Here is a 17,557-nt window from a genome sequence, read left to right on the forward strand (position 1 = left end):
GTCGCATTCAACAAGTTACTTATTTATTTTCCACAATTCCCTTTGTTCACGGCCTTCAAAATAAAAGCATACCAGCAAACCACTATAAACAGTAGGTTTGCTATGGCGTATTTCCGGAAGTAGGAAAGACGTCAGAAGAAGTGCATGAACTCCACCTTGATGTGGCAGCGTCGTACTTGAGTGCTGCGGGCACAAGTTGTTTCGAAACCGTTATGGTCCAAGTCGGGGGGTGTCGATTCAAAAAGACAGCGACAACAATGGATATCGTACCTGCTACAACCATACAGGGACCGAGATGACTAGCCTATGCATTTAATTTTATTGCCAGACTAGTTTGCTTTTGCAGCAGCAACGAGCTGCGTGCTGCATCCTCTCTCTCCTCTCCGTGTGGGAAACTGTATGTCAATCGCAACATGTGACATAATCAGCAACAATTCCTGATGGGTGCGTGGCATGTGTCGCAGACCTGTCGCCAACAGCACAATGCGTCGGTCACGTGAATCAATGCGGCAGTTGTCGCTCTCGCTGACGCGGGAGTAGAAAGAAGCCTAAAAAGAAGCCTTTTACTGAGTAGGCTGAGATGAAATTTGGCCGCCTCGCGACCACGTCAAACGCATAAGGGCCGATTAGTGGGCCGGACTAAAATCCACTTCCTGCCATGCTTAGTCCAGCCATTTTTCAAAATTTGTCAACCCCCATCCCCCGCCCCAAAAATGGGCATCCAGTCCGGCCCAGGGGCGGACTGCCCAGCTCTGGTAATAATTAAACAAAAGTTAACATTGCCACAAATGCAAGAATGCCATCTTTATGTTGGCACGGAAAATGAACAAATAAAAGTTGCTTGAAAAAATGAGTCAACCAACCCTGATTGTGTGTATCAAATCCTCTCACTACTCAAAACTGCTACGTTGGTGTAACAGTCTTATGTGGAGTCTGACCGATGACGAAATTTGCTCTAATTGATGTAATAAGGATATTGCTGGATAACTATGATAATAATCTTTGGCATGCATGTATTCACCCTGATGCAACAACATAATCAACTACAAGTGGACAGCAAATACAACACATTTTCTACAGTACACACAAAAAAGAAGAAAGAATGTAAAAAAAAATGATGCTGTGTTAATCAGGCTTGCTTGCTTGTGTCTGTTCATCCTTTTCAGTGGCCACTTAGTGGAGAATTCTCGACCAGCTGAATCGGCCGAACTTGCTGACACACACGTGTGTTTTGTGTGTGCTGTGTGCATGGTTTCAAATAGGCCCAGTAGCTCAATTCTCCCTGTGAATGTATGGAAAAACATCTTTTTACCACAAAAAGGTACACTGTTGTATGTACAGTAAGTATACCGATGCCTAAATTTCTTCTACAGATTTTTTTTTTTTTTTTTTTTTGCAGTGAAAACAAAACTTTCATGGCACAAAACACCTAAAATTGAATCTATTTACAATGATAAAATATCAAATAGCAGTGCAATGCAATGTAGTAGAAATTGCACCTCACATTTGTTGTCCTTCCCATTTCCTCCGCACTTATCAAAAAAACCCCTACAAAACCCAAACGGCCTCTTCACAGTTTCCAAGTACGTCACACTGGTTTCCATCCGGTTCACGGAGGGCCAGGCAGGGATAAGTGGCTTTCCAGAGTGTGTGAATGTATGTTTGGGTGCTGTTCTAGAGCAGTGAGCCAGTGGGGCTGCCGGGAAGAGGCGGGCTGTGACTAAGAGAGGGGTTGGGCCGCACGGGCAGCAGGTCATAGTGGCTGGGGATGTGGCTGTTCCTGGGCAGGTCGTAGGGGTTCTGCGGGTAACTGGGCACCACCACGCCTCCAGCTCCGGGGATGATACTGATGGTGGGCTCTGGGAGGGACAAAAGAACAAAGCTGTCATTTATGTGGTCCCTTGGAAAAAAAAAGGTTCTTTTTCTACAGTCTATATCCTGTTCAGGGTCACAGGGAACTCTGGAGCTGATTTAGGATGAGGGGTGGGCTACACAGTGGACCGGACCGAGACCGTGATCTATCATCAATGGATTCTTACTGTGATCCAAAACTATCCCGTCAGTATGATGTTTTTTTTTTTTTCTCTTACACTTTTCTGTTAAGTCCCAATTTACATGCACTGGATGTAATTTTATCTTTGTCAAAATTGTTAGCCTCAGCAATGGAGATAGTTACTACATATTTGCTAACAAGGATCATATACAAGGTATATAGTAGTATAGTCTTGTATAGTATAGTATAGTACAGTATAGTATACATATTTTACTTGGCGGAATAAAGTTTGAGTAAACAGATACATTGATGCCTTACGATACGGGTTTTATTCATTCCGTGACCACGCTCCTTACTCAAACCACTTGTACCCTATCTCAAATCATCAACGAAAGGAAACAACATTAATCTGTTCCAACCTCCAAAAAAACAACAAAAAAGAGATAAAAATAGTACTCAATATTTAATGCTGTATTTTCTTGGTCATCTGACTCAACATTTTCCAGAGGTGGGCATTCCGTTAATATTGACGCCCAACACCACTGACCTGTTTTCTGAAACTGAGCCGGAGGACTCTTGGTCCCAGGAGAGGAGCTACAGTACGTAATTTACAATTTACACTCAAAGATACTCAGAACAGACTTTTAATAAATCAAATACCTTTAATAGCTACTCAAATAGCAAGCAATAATCATTTTAGGTGATGACGTCTTTGCAAAAGCACAAGCCGTCAAAATAAAATCCTTCATGTCAAGGGGCTTGGCGTGGCTTAATGTTGTTAAACTGCGACCGATTGCCACCAAAATTCACATGCGCATCTCCACTGATGCCCACTTCAATCTCTGAAAATATCGAAGCAATCACCACTATAGTTTGGTGGTGATCGGTCGTAGTTTGCTTAAATTAAGCCACATTAAGGTTTTTTACATGCATATTAAACGTTTTAGACGGTCTCATCAAAGAAAAATGACGGCTCTAGTAGATCTAAGTAGTTTTAGAATTCGGGTTGTCCTCGTGTTAAACAAAGGAGCGGTCCGTGTTCTTTTTGAGTCGGTTAAGGATTTATGGGCTCGGGTTACATCACATGAACAGCACGCTCTGCTACAGCATCTATACCCGGCACCGGAAGCTTCGGTGCCTTGTGACACCGAGCGCGGAAGAGCTGCATGCATATTGTCCATTTCAAAGAAAAAATTTAAAGAAAATTAGTTGGGGTTTTACTTAACTTCTTGAACTCCAACGAAAAGAAAACAAAAGTTATGTTGTTTTCTTGAACTTCAATGAAAAGAAAACAGAAGTTATGCTGTTTGGTCCCAGTGGCCCTTGTACATCCCATCATGCTGACTTGGGCCCCATGGCGCCTTATCTAAAGCCAAAAGTCTTGAATTTGTGTTTTAAATGGACAGTGATTTTAAAATGGACCGTCAAATTGGTGCTGTTGTTAAATCCAGCCTTTTCGGGTTTTTTTTGTTTTTTTTTCCATCTTGGGCAGCTGGCTAGTGAAACCTCTCTTTTCATAACAGCAGTAGAAACAGTAATTCATGCCCTCGTTAGCCAGTCCTCCCTCAAGCATCTGTAGTTGGTCTAAAATGTTGCTGCTCGCCTCCTAACTGGGAGCTCCTAGAAGGGAGCACATAACTCCAACTCTGGCATCCCTTCACTGGCTCCCTGTGCATTTCAGAGTTCATTTTAAGATTATTTTTATTTGTCATTAAATCTATAAATGGTCTCGCCCCAATTTACCTGTTTGAGCTCCTCCACGTGCCTCAGGTCTGCGTACCAGAGCCTACTGGAGGTACCGAGGACTAAGCAGAACCTCAGAGGCGAACAGGCCTTAACTTTGGAATGACCTTCCGTTAAATGTTAGGCAAGCTCCCTCTCCATTTTCAAAACTTGTCTTAAAACACATTTTATTCTTTGGCTTTCGACTCAGCATGCAGCATTGTTTTCCTGTTTTATTGTGTTTACTGTTTTTATGTTATTATGTTTATGTATTATCTATGTTATTGTTTTAACCGACTTTGTTTTCATCTCTGATTTTTGCTTTATGTACAGCACTTCGTATGCAGATGTGGTTGTTTTTAAAGAGCTCTGAAAATAATGTTGAGTTTTTTCAACTGCTCCTGCTTGTTGTGAAGCGAGTTGAATCACCTCCCACCATACAGCGCTAATATCTCAAAGAAAAAAAAAATCGGTTGATTGGTAGCTCATATCTTGGAAAATTCAGAAGTCATATCTCAAGTCACCACTGGTACATATCGCACTGGTCTTTGATATTTATACATTTTTGGCCAATTTTCAGACTATACATTTTGATTGTTCTTTTTAACAGTCATGGACAAAAAAACAACAAATTATTAATATGCATTTTTAGTGTCAAAATAATGTTGTATACATGTCTGTGCTGATTTGCTTGTGAATTAGATATATACACTGTAAAAAATGGCGAAAAATGAAAAAAAAAATGTTGAGTGAACTCAAAATTTCAAGGCAACAAACTGGTAAAGTTTTAAGTTGCACAATTCAACAAAATATTTTACATTTTGCTAATGTGAAAATTGGCTTTCTCGCATTTTCAGCAAAGAAATAAGAATTTACAGAGATAACTGTCCCTTGCACTGTAACCCAACTTAAAGATAAAACTAAAAACAACTCAGCAAATGTGAAGCAAACAACATTGTTGCCATAAATGCCAAGAATTTATATTTATATAAAGGTGTACCAACCTAAATTACCGTTTTAGCCCCCAAAAATACAAGCTGTGTTTTTTACAGTGCACAAAAAACACTAGGTTGTTTTCCTTAACTCGCTTCTGGATAGCTGTGGATTTTGAAAGATTGGGTTACTTTTACCCAAGGTTGGGTTAACGAATTTAACCCCACAGATTGGCTTGAAGATTTGATTTAGGGGGGCTGAAACTGATCGCAATTTTGAACAATTTTGTGGTATGTACTGAAGTTGAAATGAATTGTAACATTCTGGGAAAATGTCAGCTGGATGGCTCAGTGGGTAACCCCGCTGACTTTGAACACAGGGATCGGGATTTGGATCCCAGTCAGGACGAACCGTGATATCCAGTGTGTCCCAAGGAATATTTCCTCTAATTTTCCATGCATCTGAGCATTCACACAAATTTCCTGAGCATTCCTTGGCCCATGGTGAGCAACATCAGACATGCACATGGCTGCAACCAAACCAGTATCACATCGCTCCAAAATCTGAGACCATAACCAGTTACGTGATGTCGGTATGTTACAAAAAAAAAAAAAAAAATCAAACCACCCCCATCACAAAATAGAACATATCATTGAATAGCAATTTGTGACACCAATAAAATCATCCCTAGTTTGTTACTTTTATTTTAGCACATTTTAAGCATAATTAAGTCTCAATACAATTTATATAAATATGGTCCGGCATTGTCCACTCATCAGTAATGGAAAACATGTCAATTAATCAAACACAAACATTTCTAGCCACCTGACCTCTGAAACGCATGAAAGAGCAAGAAACTTATAAACTACGCCCATGGTTGGACTTCCTGAATGGAGCCAGCACGAGCCGCCTGGAGCGTCTCGTCAGTGGTGCGTGTGAGTGTATGTGTGTCAAGGTATGCTCCAAACGACAGTAAACGCACTACTGAAACTGTTAGGGAAATGAGAATGGGGTGGTTCCTGTTTGTACATTAAACTGGGTTGGAAATGAAGAAATGAGTGGAGAAATGTAATGTGTGTGCGTGGTGCGCGCCAGCGTCACCGTGTGCGCTGAGAGGAAGAAAGTGGTGCGCAGTTGCTCACGCGCGCAGTTTAGAAGGAACATTGGTCCCAAGGCAAGAGCCTTTAGTTGACGCCACATGGCAATTCCAATTATCTGGACTTCTGACGATTACGATTCTGTTTGTCACGAAAAATGACGGACTGGTACCCTGGCCGGTGACGGATGATGGACCAGCAAAATTGTGTAAAATGCCCAACTCTGGTCATTTTCACCTCTTGTTGGATCAACATCTCGACTCAACATGATGGGGCAAATCCTCAACCCAATGCCCTAAGTAACCCAGCATTTGCTTTTGGAGCCAGTGCTGTGCTAGCTATTTCACCCAATTTGTGTGACTTCTAACCCAAGAGTGTTGGAGAGTCAAGTCAACATACCCATGTTGTAGACATTCTTGGCAGGCACATTGGTGTTGGAAGCGGCGACGACGGTCGCCGCACGGCAGTGTGCCACATGTTGGTGGTGAGCTGGTGATTTCATCTCCACGTAGCTGCTCTCCAAGTGTTTGCACGCCAACCCAGGTGGGTCGTTGATGGTGGCGTACGGGTTTTCGCTGTTGAGGGAGCAGGTGCTGGACATGGAGCTCTTCATGTAGTCTAAGTGAGAAACAAACCCAACAAACACGTTTGTTGTCAATTGTTGCACTCAGAAATTATCCTCATCCGATCAAATGCTATCATAGAAATCATTCAAAGTAAATTCCAGAGAACACTTGTCAAAAAGTTCAACATCAGAAGTGAATAAATAAATTCAAAGACAGACATTGAGAGAAGCTTAAAGGAAGAACGGCACACAGTGATAACTTTCAGTGCAGGAGAGATTTCTTGAGTGAGTTTGGGGAGGGATGGGGGGTGGCACACACGGGAGAGGAATCAGTTGCAACCTGCAGACACAAACACATTCATAAGGACAAGCTCATACACAACATCTCAGCGGTGTAAGAAAACATTCAGGTACGAGTTTAGATTGAGCACATTGGGGTTTTCCATGCTCCACCTCTTTTGTTCATCTCGTCGGTCTTATGTGTAATATGTAATGCATTGTTAAAGTGGAAGTCAACACAAACATTTTTTTTTTCAAGAATATATTCTATGCAAGCCCACTAGTTGAAACATTCTGAAGCATTCTGATTCATATTGCGTTTGTGGAATAAGTGTTAATGCACTCGTTTTCAGCCATCTCTGGGGGCGGCCATTTTCTCTTCTGTCGACTGAAAATGACATCACAACTGCTCAAAACGACCAATCACTGCTCAGATTCAGAAAACAGGCCAGCCGTGATTGGTCGTTGTGATGTCATTTTCAGTCGACAGAATGCAAAATGGCCGCCCCCGGAGATAGCCAAAAACAAGTGCATTTTGCTTCTTAACTTCTATTCCACAAACGCAAAATCAATCAGAATGCTGTGTTTCAACTAGTGGGCCTGCACAGAACAAATTCTTGAAAAAAATATGTTTGGGTTGACTTCCGTTTTAAGCATCATTTGTGATGGACACCGCAAACTCCATCCATTTTCTACTGCTCATCCCAATCAGGGTCAAGGGGAGCTTGAGCCCTATCCTAGCTGTCTTTTTTTTTTAAATATTCCATTCATTCAGCGGTACTGAGTAGGAACTCAACCCCACACTCACATTTTTTATAAGATCACTTTAACATTAATAGAAGTCTAGAGTCGTCTGTCACTCTGTTAACTTCAAGATTCCAAGGCAAGCCCAAACTTTTATGTATGACAATGAAGTTCTGTCGAAGCGTCGACTTGAATATGCAGTATTGTATGACATTGAATGCTCCAGTGTCACGACACAACTGAGGAGGTTCAAAATGCATGAGTGGCAATCATGGCTGGGGAAAGTGTTGAAACGAGCGGATTGGCTGAGGAGTCAGAGGTGATGAGGTCACGAGTTGAGGTCCCCTCACACAGTACCTCTGTAGTGTGGCTCCACTTGATAACTGTAACGCCGGTCAATGCAGTACACACCTGGAAGGTAACAACAAGGAATAGCCAGAACAATTCAAACAAGTTAGAGGGGTGGGGTTGTGACCCGTGAATACATTTGATTTGAAGTGGGTTTTTTTTGTTTTTTTTCAGTGAAATTCCATAAAGTGATGGCGATGGTGGGGCAGGCTTTGATTTAATTCTGGTGTAGCACTTTGAGTTGCCTTTTCATGTGTGAAAAGCATTGACGGTTATTCCATTGAAGTCTGATGCAGTCAAAAGATGGAAAAAAAAAAAAAAAAGGCGCACCAGAGACTGACCCAACTCACTGAGGTTACAATAGGCGCCCCACTCTGGAGCACTGTTCCTGTATCGTCGTTTGGCCTTCATCTGGGAAATAAAAGCAAAGCCTTATTGTACACACACGGGAAAGGTTGGGACATTGATTTATTATATCATTATTTACAAAGCCTGTTGCAAACCTTAAGGGGAAAATTCAACTGCTACTCTGCTGTACATTTGTGCCGTATTTCACACAGAATCAGATCACACACGGAGGCAGATGTCAGCATGAAAGGGGCGCACATCTTACAGTGTCAAATCAAAGCCCAACATATCATTAAATGTGGCCCACTAAAGCACATAAAGTGGGTCTACTTCATATTTCGTGCTAAACGGCTTTGTTCCTGATCATTTTGTCAGTAATTTCGTCTGCAGCAGGACATTAACTATGATCCTCCAGTTCCGAACCCCACGCACATACAGATGGCCTACTGCTCCTCCTTTGACATCAACGACTTTCAGGGCACGCGATTGACGGGAGCTACAACAAATGTATAATTCTTTATTTGTTGAGTTCCCCTCAACTGGCCAGAGCTGGGCATTCGTCCATGCTTTAGTCCGCCTATGACAGGGGTGGCCAAGTGCGGTACTCAAGAGCCACAATCCAGCCTGTTTTAGTATTATCCCTACGGCAACACACCTGTTGAAAAATGATCAGATCATCAGCAAGATTTGCACAATCCTGATAATGAGCCTGATGATGTGAATCAGGTGTGTTGCCGTAGGGATAAACATAATACAGGCTGGATTGTGGCTCTTGAGGACCGGACTTGGCCTCCCCAGGTCTATGATTTTTCCGTTGATATTTCAGACCCATCCGGTCGGTCCGAGTCAGCCAAACGGCGTCGACAACGGACTTTACTGGTAACACGTCGCACGCAGCCAAACAAATAAAATAAAACAAAATAAAAGAGTGTCGTATACCTTTCGGTCCCACAGATGCAATGACATATGCCCCATTTGGTTTTTATTTCTGGGACCAAGTGGGTCGGCTGGAAATACCGCCCAGAAGTTCTAGACGGATAGATGATGCCCAGCGCTGCAAATGGCCTCGTCTCATGAGACTTTGGCGAATGTTGCAAAAATGAATGCGTTCATATTTTTAATTGAGTCAAATTGAATGACTCTAATCTGAATCTAATGAAAATCAGTCTGCCCTCTGACGCTAAATGTTTTGACTCTTGACTCAAAACAGCATAGTTTCTTCTGACCAGCTACTAAACTGTGAGCTGATGATCTGATCATTTCAATGGAAAACATGTAGGATAGGTGCCCTTGAGGACCGGACTTGGTGACCCCTGCTCCAAATCATCCAGCGACCTGGCTCCTCTACTCTCCTCTGCACTCTCTTTAGTCCCCTCCACAGGTTTTCAATGGATTTGAGGTACGGAGAGGAGCTTGCTTCTGTGTGGTGAACCGTGTGAGCAATTTTCCATATCAGATTATGTGTTCATTTGAAGGTTTTTAATGCATCTTAACCAGGGGTGGCAATAATAATGGAGGTCGCCATAGGTTGACATTTTTTTTCAGGAATCCTGCAGGTCATGGAAATCCACAGGATAGGATTCAACTCTACCTTTAATCACGGGATCGGGACGGTACAGGATAAAAAAACAATCACGGAAGCAGACAGGAGCAGGATTATCCAGTATCAAAAAAAAAAACCTCAGACAGATTTTCAGCCATTTTTAATGTAGCTGACCTCCAAAATGGCAGCAGCGTGGGAGTGGGGGTTGTTTTCACTGGGAGCGGGACGAGAGAGGATTTTTTTCTTATTATTATTACTATAGTGCGGGACTGGACGGGATGGGATTTTTTTTCTGAGAGAGTGGGATGGGACGGGAGCGAAAACCCTTCTAGTGTAACCCCCTAGAATGCGCTGTATATATGTCCTGTGATGACGTGTGAGAGAAGCCATGGTAGGCCCACCTTGGTGGAGCGCTTCTTGTCCGGTTTGGCGTAGTGGGCGGCGTAGGTGCAGGGGCCCAGTGTGCGGTAGCTGGGGTTGGAGAAGCAGTGGCCTACCGAGCTGTTACAAGGTGACGACTCTGCAGAAGCGAGCAGGCCAGCGCACTGAAGCCCTGCTGGCGCCACATGACATCACCACATTCACATCACCGTTTCATATGCACTACACACATGGGGGGGCATAACATCCAGACTTCAACATCTGGTAACTAGCGTACAAAGTTGGAAAGTCAGAAAAAGATGTGAGTACTGGAAAGAAGTTGTTAAATGGCACGTAATGTTGCCATATTTGATGATGGTGTATGCTGCAATGGAAGGATTATATTAAATCGTTCATCTGAGGTGCAACATCAGCAGCAACAAGGACTTAAATTTCTTAAGGCCCACTAGATGAAACACGGCATTCTGATTAATTTTGCGTTTGTGGAATATAAATTAAGCAGCAAAATGCACTCGTTTTTAGCCATCTCAGGGGGCGGCCATTTTGTCTTCTGTCGACTGAAAATCACATCACAACTGCTCACAACAACCAACCACAGCTGACCTGTTTTCTGAATCTGAGCCATGATTGGTCGTTGTGAGCAGTTGTGATGTCATATTCAGTCGACAGAAGACAAAATGGCGGCCCCCTGAGATGGCTAAAAACTAGTGGATTAAGACTTATTCCACAAACGCAATATTTATCAGAATGCCCTGCTTCAACTAGTGGGCTTACATTGAACATAAAAAAATGTTAGCGTTGACTTCCACTTTAAGGAAACATAGGATCAAACTGCAGTTGAGAGAAACACACTAGTTAAAAAAAAAAAAAAAGAGCGAGAGAGAGAGAGAGAGAGAGAGAGAGAGAGAGAGAGAGAGAGAGAGAGAGAGAGAGAGAGTTTACCAGAGAGGGAGTAGTCGGTGGAGTTGATGTGCAGGGCGGGTGTATAGGTGACACTGGGGACATGGTGGCCTTTGTCTCTCTGTCGGTAACGCAACCAAACCACCAGAGCCAGCATGGCCATGATGAGCAGCAGCAGAAAGATGATGCCCAGGATGGCGCCGGCTGATTGGCGCTCTGATGCAAGAGCGGGGCTGATCTTGGTGTAGGGGTTCAGCTCCTCCATTAACAGGGCCGCTGACAAAGGAAAATTAATGGACAACATGTCAAACTCTACTCCTGGTCTACAAAGCTCAGAAAGGTCCTGGGCCTAAGTACTCTCATTACTTTTCGTTCCCCACGAGACTTGTAGACCCCTAAGGTGACCGAGTGCAGACTTATTGAACGTTTCCAGAACCAGAACTAAACAAATGGACGCTTCGATGTTCTTTGACTGCGGAACAAAAACAAACTTGATGAACACCTGAGGGATGATCAAATTGTCCGGACATTTAAATCTGGCCTGACAACCTTATTGATCACTGCTGCATTTTCGTGAATCCAAAATATTTGTTGTTACGGCCCACGTTGTGTCATGGCCGTTTTAAATTGTGTGTGTGTGTGTGTGTGGGGGGGGGGGGGGGGTTGTTTTTTGGGGCTGGCTATCATTTATCCTGCTTTGATTTAGATTTTCATTGTTTCATGTTATCTTGTTTTAATCATTATTTCTTTGCCTCTATAACGCATTATAGATTTTCTTTGTGTATGAGTAGTGCTACACAAACTTGCGTTGCCTATTAGATTCAGTTCTATTACATTTTGGATGGCATACTAGCATTTATAACACTGTTTCATGGCATAGATATCCATGCATCTCATTTTAGGATTAATCAAACCTTTAAAAAAAAAGGTCTGGGATAAGCAACAGTCGACATGCGGCTCATGCCCACACTTGGAGTGGGCCTCAATTACATTTTTCAAATAAAAATGTACTATAGCTCAGCAGTCTTAAGTTGTAATAACAGTGTTCACCACTAGATGGCAGACTATTACCAATGCCTCCAAACCCAAAACAGGAGTTGTGCATCAGAGAATTAAGAGAGCGTGTGTTCTGGCTTCTCGCCAACCGCCAGGTAAAAAAGCTTAAATTCACTTCTATTACATTTGAGTGAGTAGAAGCACTTGTGGCTTAAACCAAACAGTGGCAAGATTTTTACTTTCTGGTCCTGGATTCATCACCTCTGATCAAAATGCAAATCTATGTCTGCCTCATTTGCTGACAGACGCTATCAGCCATGAAAGATTTCAACCGTCACTACAAAGCCAATATCAAAACAGCATTTTTTTTTCATAAGCCACAAGAGACAAGTTCTTTTGAAGTGATGAGAGTTGCTAAATTTATGTCCTTCAAAAACACTCCCAACGCCTGAGAGTGTTACAAACGTATATGCCGGCTTGGAGAAGCATCTGTTGTGACGGACGGCGGACTCGCCACGCGGGGGGGACGCATTGGGGACAAACTTGACTGCTATTATACTGCATTGTTCACACAGGTGAGTGAGCCAGTCTATGGATTTCAGGTGTTCGAATGGCATCCACGACAAGCAACACGGACATCTAATACACACATCTTTGAGTGAGTTGTGTTTTGTGAAAATGTGCACAAAATGAGTTATTGCGCTTAAGGTTGGTTGGTTCAGTAGTTATGTGCCAGAATGGGAATTTTTATGCAAGAGAGCCCTTTGCGTTATTGTTTGTTTGCTTCAAAGCCCTTCTAGTAGAGGAGTGGCTCTTTTATATGCATTAATATATTCTCATGCACATCCATCCATCCATCCATCCATTAGCGATACCGCTTCTCCTCACAAGGGTCGCAGGGCGTGCTGGAGCCTATCCCAGCTGTCTTCGGGCAGTAGGCGGGGGACACCCCGAACTGGTTGCCAGCCAATCGCAGGGCACACAGAGACAAACAAACATCCGCACTCACAATCACACCTAGGGGCAATTTAGAGAGTCCATTTAACCTACCACGGATGTTTTTGGAATGTGGGAGGAAACCGGAGTACCCGGAGGAAACCCACGCAGGCACAGGGAGAACATGCAAACTCCACACAGGGAGGCCGGGGCCGGGATCGATCCCACGACCTCTGAACTGTGAGGCGGACGTGCTAACCAGTCGACCACCGTGCCACCCACTCTCATGCACATCGGCTCAAAAAATAAACATATCTAGAAATGTATTCCTTATTTAAAATGGCTTTTTTGTCACATATGCCCCCCTCCATCGTTTGCCCATCCCTGACCTAAGTCAAAGCAATTTTTCAACTGTTCCGCATTGAGATGAAGAATGTGCGGAATGTTTTCAATCTCTTTAATGGAAAATTCAACTGCAGATAAGAATTCCACTAGAAATGAAGACTGATCTTTACTGAACACATGCAGCCACTGCAGTTGCCGCAAAGAGAAACAAAATAATAAAGCTGCATTTCCAACCATACTGTTATTACCCCTCTCAACATTGAGTACAGTACACGCAACATTTGAAGAGCTCTTTATATTGGATTTATTTATTCTCCTTATCAATGTGAACCAACAGCTTAACATGGGAGAAGACTCACCTTGGTCGCAACGGATGCCTTTGAATCCAATGCTACAATAGCAGGTTCCTGTCACGTAGTCGCATGTTGCGTTGTTCATACACTCACAGAGCTGCTGGCAGCCGTATCCAAAGGTCCCAGCAGGACATTCTGCGCACATGAACGGAGTTTTTGCACAGCACACAGATTGTGCAAATGAAACAGTGGAAGCAAAACTGACTGAGTTCACAGCTCTCGCCAATGAAGCCCGTCCTGCACGAACACTGCCCACTGATGTGGTCACAGTCAGCCCCGTTCTGACAGCGACAAACTTCAGCACACTGAGCGCCGTAGAAACCTGTTGGACAGCCTGAGGAAGGACCAAAAAGAAGAAGAAAAAAAAAAACATCGGTATGTTATGCTTTCACCAAAACCATTGAGGATGCTGGTTAACCCACAATTTGTTTGGGATGTTGTATTCTTTGGGAAATCATCTGTAATATGCAACCTTTACTAACTGCAAGGCGAGTGGATAGAAGTTCAACATGCTTAACCCTTGTGCCCTCCTTAAATTTACCACCCTTTGAACACCTTCGTCACAAAATATGCACACACGTAAACAAACTGCGGTAAAATTAACACGCATATATCACCTAGGGCAGAGCTTCTCAATTATTTTCTGTTATGCCCCCGCCATACCCATCCCCTTGGAAGAAGAAAAAAAATTGTGCCCCCCCCAACTCTCCATCGCGACTATAAATAGTATAATTTGTCCATAAAATTGTTATAAGCACACCTCGGCGTAACATTGTGTTCTCATTAATATTAAAGAAAACAAAAACAAATATAAATCTGCTGAATAACTTTATTAACATTTACACTCCCCATGCACACTCAGATAATGAGAACGCCAGTGCCACCAACTGTAGTGGATGTGCAATTACACTATTCTAGTACAGAAAAAAACAAAACAAGACAAAAAACCATCCCTGGTATCACACCAAGCAAGCTAAGGTCCGTTTCTCTCATTGAGAAGGACTGACCTATGCGGACAACTTAGAGTCTTCACAGGGAACTCAATTTGCATGTATTGGAGCAAGTCTGGAGAAAATCCCCACAAGCATAAGGAGAACACGCAAGCTCCACTCAGAAAGGCACGAGCTCATAACTGATATGGGCAGTTACTTTTTGCCTTGAGGCTGCGTGTAAGACATGTAGTTGTATTGATCGACCGCTAGATGGTGACTGAACCTCAGAATGTAACCCAGTGTGCTTGTGTATCCACAGCAGCGGTGGATGCTGACAGTACTGCTCTTGTAAAAAAACTGAAAAAAAAAATAAATAAATAAACAATATTAGTTTTAAACCTGTGATATACTGTAGTCAAAGCATCGATTGATCATATAACTTTGATTGAAGGTTGATGTGGTTCAAGTGATTTATAGGTAGCTGAAAAGTAGGTACTTTGTAAATGTATTTCTTCTAAAGGTTTGAGTGAGCTATGTGTGTGTGTGAGAGGGAGACAGAGAGAGAGAGAGAGAGAGAGAGAGAGAGAGAGAGAGAGAGAGACATACGCTGAGTACAGAAGAGTCCTGTCCATCCAGGGCTGCAGTCACACTCTCCATCTGAGGGGCTACACTGGGCATCATTGTGACAGTTACATGTGTGAATGCAGTCGGGACCCCACGAGCCCTGAGGACAGCCTGACAACAAGACACACACAAATATGTCACCGGGATGACTGCACGTGCCAGCAAAAGGCAAAGAAAGTCGATATTGTGTATGATATTCATGCCTTACGTTTGGAGCAGTCCTCTCCAATCCATCCAGGGTAGCACTGGCACGAGCCATCAATGGGATTACAAGTGCCGTTGTTTGTGCACAGGCACATTTCGGCACAGTGTTTACCATATTTTCCACTTGAGCATACTGTTGACACACAACCATAAAAAGGATAGAAAATATTCATGTTTTTCAATTTTGCAAAGCAATAACCATTGACTAGCATTAGCAAGGCGGTCGACTGGTTAGCACGTCCGCCTCACAGTTCAGAGGTCGTGGGTTCGATCCCGGCCCCGGCCTCACTGTGTGGAGCTTGCATGTTCTCCCTGTGCCTGCGTGGTTTTTCTCCGGGTACTCCGTTTTCCTCCCACATTCCAAAAACATGCATGGTAGGTTGATTGATCACTTTAAATTGCCCCTAAGTGTGATTGTGAGTGTGTATATTTGTTTGTGTGTGCCCTGCGATTGGCTGGCAACCAGTTCAGGGTGTCCCCCGCCTACTGCCCGTTGACAGCTGGGATAGGCTCCAGTACCTGCGACCGATAGTATCAGCAATTTTAAAAGTCTGGTTTCCTAGATATATATTTTTAACGGGCTATATATTTTCTATTTCACAAAATGTATTATTTAAAATTATGATAAAGTACTCAGCAAAAAAAACATTTGGGGAATTTTCTGTTTTTAACCAAAATATAATGAGGAAAGACGGTAATTAAACAATATTGGCTAGTACAAACACTGTATTAGCCAATTTGCTACACACACACACACAAACATGCGCACACATGCACGCACACACCCCCACACATACACACAAACACACACACGCAGACAAAAGATTGAAGGACTCATATAGGAGTTTTGCAATTAAAGTGAAAGACAGATTTGTGAGGCGTGCAATGAAGATGAAGAAGGTCAGACAGGTGGCTAAGTACAAGGTCTTAGTGCCTCGTTGGTTCCAAGCACTTACTTGGAATTGATTATGAACGTTGTAGAAGCCCATAGAGGGTATCGAGAACAACAAGAATGCGGTCCAATTGGCTTTTGTTTAATTTTTGACAAACACTCAGAAAGTTGAACCATGAGAACCCAGATGAAAATCGGCATGAGGCAATTTAAAGTGTTCCGTATCCAGTTGACAAAGAATGTCAACATCAGGCATGTCCAAAGTCTGGCCCGCAGGTCAAATGAGGACCGTGTTCAAATTTCCACCTGCCCGTAACCTCTGGCATAAAAATTAATAATGTGTGGCCCGTCAGTACAATAGACCACAGTAGAAAATACACATGTCAAAAAAGCTATTTTATATTTGACCAAACGATAGCAGCGTGGCTGCGCTCTCGGAATAAGATCTGAGCACGCTGTGCCTCTCCGAACACACCACTCTCAAAGTTGCGTTAGGTGTCAGAGTTAATCCAAGGGAAAGATTGATTAAATGCTACATAATCAGATCAAAAAACATAATCAGGTCTTCAAAAAGTCACCATGAAAACATTGAAGTCAAACTACATGTAAACGGTAAGGCAAGGAATTATTTTAGGCCCTAAAGTGTTTAAAATGGACCTGCATGCCTCACCATAAAGATGTGTTTTCCTCTAACTAATCAGTGAAGAAAATGAGGATAATATTGAACACATTATGATGCACCATAATATTGTGAAGACAATAAGACATATTGATGTAATAAAAGCAGATTTTGCAATAAAAAAAAAAAAAGTTTTGAATTGCACCCTAATTTTAACGAGTGTCCTATAGAGCGTCCATAAAAGTGATTGGTTTAAATTAAATGAAATCCCAGTCCTCTCCTAAATGGGGGTGAGGGTCTGATGTGTAAGAGTGTGTAAGGATGGATCGGTGCTAACACCGGCATCGGCTTTGTCAGGGCTGCCGAGTTATCTATGGATCGGCTCAAAGACGCAGCGGAATAACTAATGTAGGACAGGCCGCCTTCATTTTTAATGCTAATGAATATTTTACAGCTCCCTTCTCCAGCGTCTCCATTTAGAATTCAACTTGGCAATGAACCTTTGGCTGCCTTCATCGACCAGTTAACATCTGTTGAACCCAAGGCAATGTTAATGACGCTAAATATACTACAGCACACAAAGAACGTGATGGAATACATTTCCAAAAATGGAACGTGTGTAATGGAGGTAATACGTAATAAGAGTATTAAAAAACACTCACGTGACAAAGGTTAATTAGACAAGAGCTCCACACACGGAGGCAGGACCTCTGATTGGAACCTCGGTCTTAGAAATGTGAGGTGGTTATGCTAAGCTCTCGACCACCATGCTGCCATGCAAAAATGTATACAGTGTACGCAGA

The 17,557-nt window shown here is 42.9% G+C and overlaps 1 protein-coding gene across 8 annotated transcripts in view; it reads right to left on the reverse strand.

The window, feature by feature from the left end:
* Positions 1-6: 6 nt before the first annotated feature.
* LOC147150535 (multiple epidermal growth factor-like domains protein 11) overlaps positions 7-17,557 on the reverse strand; it is a 143,608-nt gene continuing 126,057 nt past the window's right edge. For 3 of the 8 annotated variants that reach the window (XM_086025415.1, XM_086025409.1, XM_086025414.1), the window contains exons 16-25: positions 15,248-15,376; positions 15,022-15,150; positions 13,689-13,817; positions 13,490-13,618; positions 10,896-11,129; positions 9,974-10,128; positions 8,023-8,092; positions 7,691-7,744; positions 6,145-6,363; positions 7-1,859 (exon numbers count right to left, since the gene is read on the reverse strand). In XM_086025415.1, the coding sequence (XP_085881541.1) occupies positions 1,675-1,859; positions 6,145-6,363; positions 7,691-7,744; positions 8,023-8,092; positions 9,974-10,128; positions 10,896-11,129; positions 13,490-13,618; positions 13,689-13,817; positions 15,022-15,150; positions 15,248-15,376 (1,433 nt within the window). In that variant the 3' untranslated portion in view covers positions 7-1,674. The remainder of the gene's footprint in view (positions 1,860-6,144; positions 6,364-7,690; positions 7,745-8,022; positions 8,093-9,973; positions 10,129-10,895; positions 11,130-13,489; positions 13,619-13,688; positions 13,818-15,021; positions 15,151-15,247; positions 15,377-17,557) is intronic. The other 5 variants (XM_086025412.1, XM_086025410.1, XM_086025411.1 and 2 more) reach the window with 5 other exon arrangements.

The sequence above is a fragment of the Filicampus tigris genome, chromosome 3 (genome assembly GCF_054856515.1).
Source record: "Filicampus tigris isolate MCC_2025a chromosome 3, RoL_Ftig_1.0, whole genome shotgun sequence".
Lineage (NCBI taxonomy): Eukaryota > Metazoa > Chordata > Actinopteri > Syngnathiformes > Syngnathidae > Filicampus > Filicampus tigris.